Raw genomic sequence first — 11,256 nt, 5'->3', positions numbered from 1 at the left:
TCAGTTCCTGGATCTTGCGGCAGGCGCGAGGAAACGGACACGATGGCGACTTTCCCTCCCCAAGTTTCGCGTGGGTCCTCCTCATTTCTGTTCTTCACTCCCGAATCCCTGCTCATCCCACCAGCCCCCCTCCTTCCCTCGTGATCTCGTCGCGATCCCGTCCGATTGGGTGGCGGAGAAAGGAGGGGCAAGCGGTTTGGCGTCCCACCCTTTCCGGCCTTCCTTTCTCCGTTCGAAAAAATGGGGGTGTTTCACCCCCTTCTTCTCTCACCCACCCTCCTGCTGTGAACCCCGTTCTACCACGAACGCGGAATGGAAAGACATCCTTTCACGGGCGAGAGGAAGTGGAATCCCCTTCCTCTTTCCTCCCCCACCGGATGCCCGGTTCGGTCATTGTGAGGGAGGGGCGGCAGTGGGCGGCTTCGGCGGCCCCCCCCTATAAATGCGTCCGGAGCCTTCCTCGACCATTCCGACGGTCAAACATCGTCCGTGTCTCCACAAGGATGTCTTCTTCAACTGTGATCACCATCGTCTTCCTCGTCATGGCTTGCCTCAGCTCCATCGGACCTCCTGGTGCGGGAGCAGCGCCCACGGAATTGGCCATCGACGGACTGGAGCAGCAGCAATTGGTGAGACGCCGGACGCAATGGGTGCCCTGCCACTGGCGCAACACGACGACTGAACGACCGTGGGACATTGAGGAGGAATAATTTAAAAGGAAAAAACGTCTGGTTTTAGAGAAATCGTGTGTCGTAATGATGTGTACGCGGTGGTGTGTGCGAACATATTCGCCGTTTATGTCGCGGCACGCCACGGCTGATGGCCTTCCAGCACCATCGAGATCAAATGCGGTGAAGTTTACCCGAATCCATCCTCCGCTACGGCGTCCAAATTTTAAAATCCGGCAGTGAAACACAATGAGGGAAGAGCGTGGGGTAACGATATCTGATGCTCAAAGGCATGTATATATAGGCGTCTATCTCGAATGTAGCAGCGAGATATCCAAGTGCGCATAGTTTACCACACAAGCCGACGAGGTCGTTCTGTACTAAATATGTTTAGCAGCACGTCCGTCGAATACATCTCGCTCGTCTAGGTTCATTGCCCTTCCCAAGTGCTACCAATTCAGACACGGATTACTTTTATTATGGCGATACTGGGAACGTTTCATCCAATAGAGAGTGGACTGCCGCTTGGAAACAAGAGCCCTTGATGTACGAATCTTAAAAAGTCTTTATGTTAGACATTTTCGTACACTCAGCAAACATCTCTTATACCCCCCATAACATATGGGACGCCAATTCTTAAGTTTTAACCCCCTCAATGGTACACCCAAGACATTGTCCACATAAGTGTCTCAGGCCACGACTCTTTTGCTTTGGAGCTCTGTGTTACATATAACTTCGACCTCTGGTCAACATCGACCCTGTTGCTGATATGAATAACTAAATGTCGTAATACAAAATAGTTCCCATCCTGAGCTCCTGCAAATAGATTTCTCAGTAGTAGTTTTTTGGGGAAGGTGACCGATAGCTAAGGTCATTAGCGCTATTTGTGATGAATGGGAAAGGAAGGTTGGAGAGAAACCCGGCGTCGGAATCAGCCTACTCTCAACGAAAGGTGCCAAGGGGTCCACAGTTTAACGTCCCATCAGACGGACGACGTACTCGGGCCATCTCGCTAGGAAGCCAGCACGTTAGCCACCGCACCATCCCAAACCCCGAATAGATTTCTCAATATTAGGATTGAGTTATTTCTTTGGTATATTTGTACGTTTTTTTCGAACCCCTTCTGGGCCTTCAATATGAGTTCTTGTTATGGCACAAGTTTCATAAATTTTTTTCGTAAATTGCGTTGCATTTCATTTTACCCAATGGATTAACACTGCAGACGAAGCTTTAAACATATGAATTTTGGAATGTAAACCGACACCAGAGTTGATGTTTTCATCGGCAGGTTATTTTCAACCATCTATAGAGACACGAAAAGTTCCTCGTTGGAGCTCATATCAACATTGCTGATTATGTTAGATCCTCCGCTTTAATTAAATCAATCGACCATCAAAGTTAGGCCACTGTTAGCCAAAGCTGAAGTCACAGCACCTAAATTAATGTTGCATTCGTGCAATCAGTTTCATTGCATGCTCTCCATGGCCACGTGAGAAAATATTATGCTTGTGTTGGTAAATGTGCGAAAGCCTCGCGCTCTACGATATCACTGCGAAGCTGAAAATAAATTAGCATGTATCTGCAAGTGAGTGATTCAGACCATCCATGCAATTCCGGTATATTTTGTCTTCCACATGTAATGAGGGCTGTCGGAGTTTTTTATGAAATCAAAACTGTAAATTAAATAGAATTACCAGTAATAAAAACGTTTAAGTTTCCAAAAGTGTATAGATGTTTGAGGCCGATACTTTGTAGAATTCCATATTAATGCACGAGGAAAAATCAAAATACTTTGCGTTTCCACCGTATAGAATTCATGGCTGCTATTTGCACCTGCTAGTTTTTGGGCATTAAGCTTATATGCGTGATATAATTGCTGTTGATCCATGCTAATATATAATATATTGCTACTATTTATTTAAGGCAGAGTCGTTTTAAACCTGTTGTTATCTTGCGATTTACGCTCCGTTGACGCGTCTTAAAAGGATTCGCTTATTTATTGAATATTTGAATCATGGCAATTAATTTTTAATTTAATTGAGAGCATTAATATTAGCCATAGTAATTCTCTTTCAAATGAAAATGATTTTCGAAAATCCTAATTAAAATAAACTGAAACCAATGTGTGCAACGATATACTCTGGCTTCTCACACGCATATTTACTTTCAAACCGGTATCTTATTTTATCAATGACAAACACTTTAGGATGAATAAGCATGCATATTAACGACCATTGCCATGAATGATTAATTTTATTCTAAATAATTAGCCTTTCGTAGGACAAAAATGAAAGTTGTAAAATTAATCCCTCTATGACGTCGTGTCATTGGTACCGGTCAAACATACACTTCACCATTTGGAATCATTTCAAGTATGAGTGCATGACAGTTTGGGGAAAGGGCAAATATTTAAGAGAGATTTTAAATAAATCAAAAGGATTGACAGGGCATCAATAATCTTTAATAATACATTTTACATTGCATATGTATCGCATAAGCAAACGTTATTACATATTTTAAATCAATTTAATATCTAATATTTCTTCTCAACTTATGTCACATGAGTATTGAATTGTTGCTAACTTTTAGAGAGCAGTTTGATTTTCTTATTAATGTGCCTAGCCTTATTTTAGAATAACAGCTATGCGTGCTGCAAAAGGAAATGGGAAAATGTGATGCCAAGTGAAATTAATGCGAAGAACTGGGTCATCGGGTGCTTCTGCCTCACGAGGTGGCCATGAGCATTCACAGCCGAGACCAAATTGCATTTCAATTTAATCAGTCTCGCGCTACTTTCGAAACCATTTTGGAAAACGTCACACTTCGTATTGCCTGTGGAAGAAATCGCTCAGACATTCGTTTCGCTTTTATTCCGTGTGGGCCAGGCAGATGCGAACTGCAAGCCTCCCGACCTTGATATCGACGGTGGTGGCAATACGGAAATCATTATGGTATCTATTTGTGCAGATTGAACAGTTTTCAGCGTTTCGGTATTAAAACAATATTATTTTTATTACTACGCACTTAGGTCTTTCATGCCTGAGAATTGTAGGATCTTTGAATTGTAAAATAGGTCCTAGGATTCGGTTTATAGAAGCCTTTCCGCAGCCTAATTAAAATGGTTATTTAATATGAGTTAAAGGTAATTAGCTTCAGTAGGCATGTTGATAGACATACAGATGACTTACTCTTCCTTAATCGATCAGGAGAAAATGTGTTAGAGTGATTTTTCCTATTCTCATTTGTGAATTTATGCTTTCTGTTTGCATTCCACTCCATTCCCTGCCACCATTATCCGAATCACCATGCGATCGATTTGCTTCCCACAACTTTACTCTGATCTTCTCTCTTACACGGGACGAAAAACATCGTCGCACGGTTCCACATGTTATCTTTTGTAGAGCAGTTATAAATCCAATCCGGCAGGGGAGAAGGTACGGTCAGAAATTTACTTTTTCTCACGAATTTACTCGTAGGGAGTGCGATTTCTGATGTCTCTATCCAAAATTTCATAAAATTATTGAGTTTTCACTCGGAGTACCTATCGGAGGGACGGATTTCTACGTCTAAATCTATTAAACAAAAGCCACTTCTTGGATGTATGGCAACGGGCTTTAAAACACCAACAATTAATCAAGGAGGAAGTGTCTGTCTCTGGGAGATATGTGGTCACGTGTTTTTTCCCATTTCTGCCCTATTCGTGAGACAAGGGGTAAACGACTCCTATTTATAAGTCCTATTAGTATATCACTCTGATTATTTAAAAGTATTATCTTACGTGTTTATATGGATGGGAACATGATTTATACTCACGATTGACGCATATATCACAAGTAATACTCTTGTGACGGGTTTTTATATAATATGAGTCTTCGAATAGGCTCTCATCCTCAACTATTTATCAATTTGGACACAGTTTGTGTTCTCCTAGGGCTGTTTTTGTTGTCCGGTGGGAATTTCCCCATTTCCGAAACTTAATGTTAGATGAAATTTTAATTACATGCATAACCTTATATTAGCCATTATGAAATTAGGAAAGTCTTTCGTTCATCATTCTACGGCTGTGCACTTGATTTATTAAAAGCCTACAATTTACTGGTATTTATTATCTAGTTATCAAAGGGCGAAATCAATACTGAGCGTGTCAAACAGCTTTGTTGTGTTTAGTTAATTAATACTCATTCAAACCGTTAAAAAATATTATATTCGAAAACAATTGTATATTTTCTTAATTTAGCTGACGTGCTCGTAAGGATGGATGACGCGACCTATTTGAAGTTTGATGCGAAGTATAAAATGATATCAAAAGAAGACACCATGCGTTTTTCACGCTATTCTCTTTCAGGATAATTAATATCAAAATTGAAAAATTCTTCTAATATCAGGTACATCACTCACTTATGCAAATTTTTCCCATAGTTTCAATCGTCGCATATCTCTATCGCCTCATTCGCATTGTTTTCTAAGCACTCTTCGTTTCTTGATGCGCCCAGCATTCCGTCTCATGAATCACTTCGACCACAATCTCGGTCTATCCCTTTCTTTCAAAGAATTTTCTCTTCTCTCATATATCTTTAGCGAATCGGCTTTCTTACATTTCCTCAACATGATCAAACAAGCGTAGTACACTACCATGCTTATCTATTACCGGCCCAATCCAGAACCTACATGGCTTGTATAATACGTATCGGGAAAATTTTCCTTAAAAATAGATTTTACTCAAAGGCGGATTCCGAAAGGTCCTTAAGGGTACACGTTCAACCTCCTTTGACGGCACTTAGGGTCCCATGGTGGTTGAGAGAGGATTTCACTTTTGGGAATAGGAAATAGCCTGCTGGTGCCAAGTTGGGACTGTCCAAAAAGTCGGGGTCTTCTTCAACGCGTTGCGGAAGGTCGTCGCAAGCAGGCTTTCGACTCTGCTCTTGGCCGTCCGTCAAGACGTTTGGGACGAGTTTAGCGCAGATCTTTCGCGTCGCCAAATTTTAAGTGATAATGGTGTGCACTGTCATTTTATCAATACCAATACGTTCTACGATCATGCGCACACTTAACCAAAAGTCTGGATTCAGCACTTCACACTCACGTCAGGGAAAAATTGTTAACGAAACTTTTTATCCAAACCTTGAAATTGAGAAGAGAAATCAATTAATGTTTGAGATTAGCATTCCTGTAGAATTTAGCCAATATTATTAATTTATGAAGTCATATTAATCTTCTTTACTAAGGGAATATATAATTCAATGGCAGTATAAAATGTAGCTCGTTTCTACGTCCGTGGAAACAATGATTGAAATGATTGCCCCAGGTCGTAATCTTAGGGATTACAGTTCGTAGGGTAATCGTCTCAATCATTCTACGACCGTCATCAACCCGAAGTTTGATTTGATGGGTTAGGGTAGATATTACCTCCTACGAACCCCAATGTGATATGAAAATTACATGGCAGGGTGAGGGAGCCAGTACCCTTTTCTAAAACGCCTACTCCCTTCTTAGATCTTGTTTTCGAAAAATCACTTAACTTGGGTTTACGATATACGACATTCAAACCAGGACACTGTTTAGTAACAGAAAGATCCACCCACTATACTGCCTTGCCCCTGCGAATTTTATAAAAGAAACTATCTAATGCATACTGGTTTAATTATATGTATACACTTATACTTCCCTAAGTTAGGGCTACTTTTCTGCGTCATCAGTTACATTTTTTTTTCTTTTCGTATTATAAACGATTAAAATCATTACGCCTTTTTTGTTCTTATTCTTTTCGTTCTTTACTAATTCTGCATAAACACGACCTGATTCTAATAGAGAGATATAATAAATTCTGAATTACGCTTACTTATATTCGTCAGCGAATGCTGTAAATTGATGCTACGCGGCACACCATGTGAATATTTATTTTGATCAACATTACAAAGGGACTCTGTAAAACTACATATCCTTACATTTATTAGTAAAAATTTATTTACAATGGTTTCTGCTTTATTAGAGATTCTTTATCATAATTTAAATGAAAATGTCATTAGTAATATGGTCTTCAGGACCAGGTTATCCATTTAGTTGGTTTGGTGAAGACTCTTCCGAATCTTAAGGCCAAAGCTAGACAAGTTGAGTGAAATCAGCGGCTGCGGTATAGAATTTCATTAATAATTTTCTTCGAAGAAAATTATAATCGCCATTGACAAAAGTTTACCTAAATGGGTTATGGGACCAATCATTTGTTTTACGGATCATTTGGTACCGCTACTTGTCTATGAAATCAATATTAACTCTTTTCAGCCCGAAGTTCGGTTCGATAGGCTAGCTCATCTGGTAATAAGCCGTTTGATGTGCTAAATTTAAAAAAATCAGGTGGCATGCCCATTCCCTTCGCGCGTCTCTTAGAAAGTTCTGCTAAGTAGATAATCAGCTGATGATACCCAGGGGGATAACCTAGATTTGAAAACTATATTACCACTATTCGGTTATAGCCACTAAGTTAGGCACCACTCTGTTTCTTCTTATAGTACTTACAGATGTGTTTATTGCTAACTTTCCTCTCGATTTATGACATATATATTCTTTTGAATATTTTCTTTACGCGTTGATATAAAATGTTATCTAAAATAAATTATATTAATCCATCACTGGAACATCAAAATGCACACCTCTCAAATATCTCAAATTTAAGTCAAGCAAAAATTAGATAGGAGAGATTTACGTAACAATTACATTCATCTAAAGTATACCAATTACTCATTACCTTTCGGAACCAAACAAAAATGTTTAAATATCTTATTTTTCCCGCTAGCTTCAGTTAAATCCACTAAAAATTCATTTACAATGCCAAATATAGTTTCGAGAATAAATGTAATAATGGATATGACGAAGTGATTATGATAATTCCAGATGTATTTCTGTAGCATGTAATTATATTATATATTTTTTGTAATTTGTAGTCATTGAAGAGTCACTTAAAGAAGCAATCGCAAGAAATCAGAATTGAAATTTCAACATTGAAATACATAAAACTAAAATCATTTTAATTTCATTCCAGGAATATCAACCAATCTCCTATCCAAAGTACCGCTATGCATACAGGGTCACGGATCCAGAACATGGGAACTACCAAGAGAAATTTGAATCAAGGGATGGTGACATAGTTCATGGATTTTACAGGTATTCTTTTAATTACTTATGCCGCATGTTAATTAGTCCTTTCCCTAACACCGGTGACGTCTGGAAGTAATTTTTTTAATGATATACACAAAATTTCTGCTAATATTCATATTGCTACCAGCACATATCACCGATGTAGGTAACCTGATGTATCGTTGACAACGATGATATGTCTAATGTAGAGATGGAAATTTGGCTACAATTATTAAAGATGTCTAAAAGTAATGAGAAATGATCTAAGTAGTCTGGTCAAACGCATCTATCGCAGCTGAAATCGTAAAGCAAATTTTAATAATTAGAATGGTTGGAAGGCTTATTTCGTTGAGAGTAATCTATTCATATTCTTGCTTTTTTTAATGCGGGAAATGAGTATTGGTGATAAGTACAATATTTATATCTGCTGTACACGTCTTTTTTCTTATAAAACCCCAGTTCTTATTCAATTAATCAACTAAGGCGATAAATAATGGTTATTAATAATATTCAACGGTCAGCATCTTCATCCAAATGTTGAGCCCTACCGAAATAACAAGTTTTTCAGGTCAAACGATGCTTTCTGTGCATGAAAATTCATTGACATACAACCTATCTTAACGATAGGGTTTGGAATACCGGCGTGATACAGGCGCTCAGGAAACTTGTGTGAAGTGAAGCATTCAGATGTTGTTGTGTAACGTTAATGCATAGAGAACTGCCTAAATTGGTTCAATAAAATTGAATGCTGTGGATGACCAAATGGATTTTTTATTAATAAACATTAAATAAATTGGAGGGTGTGTGTCTATATAATTTTCATTTCACGAATTCTATCTACATTTTCAATTATTTTTTTACTTTTTTTTATTTTTCTATGGATTATTTTTTGCTAATTAAAATATTACTTCATTGGGCTCTAACACTGCCATTAATATTGATAATTATTCATATTTTAATGTGCGGCAATTTTGTAACATATTTGGTTCTTTACCTTGAGTTCGTTTGTTAATATTGCAACTTCGTTCCTTCAAAGGTCGTGCTTTCCTTTCAAATTCAGGTTTTTCTAATAGAATTTAACATATTTTAACATTTTTCCACCATCATGATTAATTGTTGTCACCTCCCTTTTAACTCCTAACTTAACATTCCTTTTGTACATATCAATTGTCGAATTATAACCAATTAGAAAGGATCACATTTGAACAAAATATGTTTGGTGCTTGCAGTTTGGTGGAACCAGACGGCCACATCCGAGTAGTCAGATACACGGCAGACAAGACCGGATTTCATGCTCACGTGTCTCGCCCGGCATCTATCAACGATTTAGCAAACCAAGTGAACAACCTTTGAACGGAGGGAAATTTGAAAACATTGTACCTGATCTCTCCCAAGAATATTAACAGTATTATCAAAAGTGTTTTAGTTTTGATATGTTGGTGGTCATAATATTATTTCCAACTAAATCATCGACCGGTGTGGTAGCCCTTCGTCCTAAAGGGATCGAGTCTTCGCATTATCTAGCTCGAACCTCGTTGATGAAGCTTCAGTAAAGCACCTTAACGAGCCAAACTTTCTTATGCATCACAAAACACACCACCCTCGGGACTGTGAAGGATCTTCCAAAATGTTTACTAGTATATAAGTTAAATTACATCCATTATATTTAAATAAAAAAATCATAACATCAGCACATTTATTTACTAAGCTAAATTTAATCACTTTTTATGGTAAAGGTGTCATTGCCATCGGATTTGTTAATTCATTTTTTTTATTTTTTCCCGCTGAATATTCATTTAGGTGTTTAATAATAAAATTAGATGCTACAACGGCCTCTATAACGCCAAGAACAGAGAAAAATAGAAAAAGTATATAGCCTTCATTGATTTATGTTCTCGGAGCAAACATCCAACAAAGGATGCCTTTGCAGCGCTAAGAATGTTCATCCTTCTAAAATTTATCATTTAATAAAATCAACCATTAATTTTCATCTGTAGTTGGTGAAATTAAAATATTGCATCTGATTTGCGAAGAAACAGTTCCGTTAACAGTCAATATTCTAGTTTTACTACAATAGTGGACAATGTGTTTTTACTGTCCATGTTTATTTGCTATCTCTCTCGTGATTAATTATTGCTGATTAACTGAAATTGCATTTTCTGGCCATGAAAAATATTATCATATATTATATCCATGCGGACATTGCTGCGATTTCCCTAAATTCTCTTTGTGGGGGATAAATAGGAAAGCGGCACGAATCCCTGTGATTATATTTGAATCTTTAAATGCAGTTATCAGTGACCTGTGGCTAAAATTAATGAAAACATGAGACGGATTGACTTGCCATTATTAAACTCCGTCCTATTTGGTAATTTATAAACATTTGCATTTGTCATTAGGTTTTTAACTATGCAGTAGTCACTAAAATTTTAATAAACCCTTCCCCTATTTTGCTCTCTTCTATATTTTCACTTAACTAAGGATATATGTGATAAGAAAATCGAAGTTTTTGCACTTATGAATGTATTATAGCATAAATATTGTTGTACATTTTTGTTGAAATAATATGTTTTGTTTATTTTATTATTTTTAATTTGATATTTGTTATCGTTAATTGTTGTTTTTGTTATTCTTAATATATATTTTTTTAAATTTTTGTTGTTTTATTTATTTTATTTTCATTAATTTATATTCCCTCACAACTCTTTCACAATTTGCAACGAAATATTCAACACATCACCAACACACCCTTCCCTTAGGGAAAGAAAAACTCGCACGACATTCGAACCCACAACCTACGAATTAACAAGTAATATTTAACAACTAACTTCACCATTTATCAATTAACGTTACAAAGGAGATAATTAACTTATTATTTACGTTATCTAAACGATTACGGTTTATTTATAACATAAAAAGTTCTATTAAATATTTACTGATTGGTCAAAATGAATGCTTCGAATGATTAATTCATATATTATTTCCTGGGGATCGAGATGTTGCGGTGGCTATCGTACCGGCTTATACTGACAATGCTTTTCTATAATTTATTGAATAAGGCGGGGGATCGAGATGGTGCGGGGGCTAATGTATTGGCTTCTCACTCAGAGGGCCCGGATTTAAATCCCGGCGGTGTTGAATATTTTCAGTGGTATCTCGATCCCTACTTGAGGTGCTTTGTGGAGGGTACTTTGAGTGAGTACGCCGTTCGTCGAATGAGATGTTAAGCTGCGGACCCCTTCGCGCCTTTCGTTAACAGTGGGCTAATACCGACGCCGGGTTTCTCCCCACCCTTCATCCTTTCCTGTCCATCCCTAATGGTGCAAATGACCTCAGCTGTCGGTCGCCTCCCCTAAATACTACTACTGCATTTATTATTTCCTACTCTCATTCTATCCCTATAGTGATGATTTGTACAAATAGGGATGGACAACATTGGAGATCCATTATTGGTATG

The 11,256-nt window shown here is 37.7% G+C and overlaps 1 protein-coding gene across 1 annotated transcript; it reads left to right on the top strand.

The window, feature by feature from the left end:
* Positions 1–503: 503 nt before the first annotated feature.
* Positions 504–9,152, top strand: LOC139701132 (cuticle protein 18.6-like). The gene is made up of 3 exons (XM_071599709.1): positions 504–629; positions 7,705–7,826; positions 9,029–9,152. Exons 1-3 carry the CDS (start codon positions 504–506, stop codon positions 9,150–9,152), a joined length of 372 nt encoding a protein of 123 aa, XP_071455810.1.
* Positions 9,153–11,256: the final 2,104 nt, after the last annotated feature.

Source organism: Hetaerina americana, unplaced genomic scaffold, assembly GCF_022747635.1.
Source record: "Hetaerina americana unplaced genomic scaffold, ioHetAmer1.1.p SCAF_11, whole genome shotgun sequence".
Taxonomy (NCBI): Eukaryota; Metazoa; Arthropoda; class Insecta; order Odonata; family Calopterygidae; genus Hetaerina; species Hetaerina americana.
This window is presented reverse-complemented; position numbering and strand designations above follow the sequence as displayed.

Coding starts and splice junctions, on each gene's coding strand:
- LOC139701132 (XM_071599709.1), top strand. CDS start 504: ATGTCTTCTTCAACTGTGATCACCATCGTCTTCCTCGTCATGGCTTGC. Junction 630..7,704: donor GACTGGAGCAGCAGCAATTG/GTGAGACGCCGG, acceptor ATTTCATTCCAG/GAATATCAACCAATCTCCTA. Junction 7,827..9,028: donor ATAGTTCATGGATTTTACAG/GTATTCTTTTAA, acceptor TGGTGCTTGCAG/TTTGGTGGAACCAGACGGCC.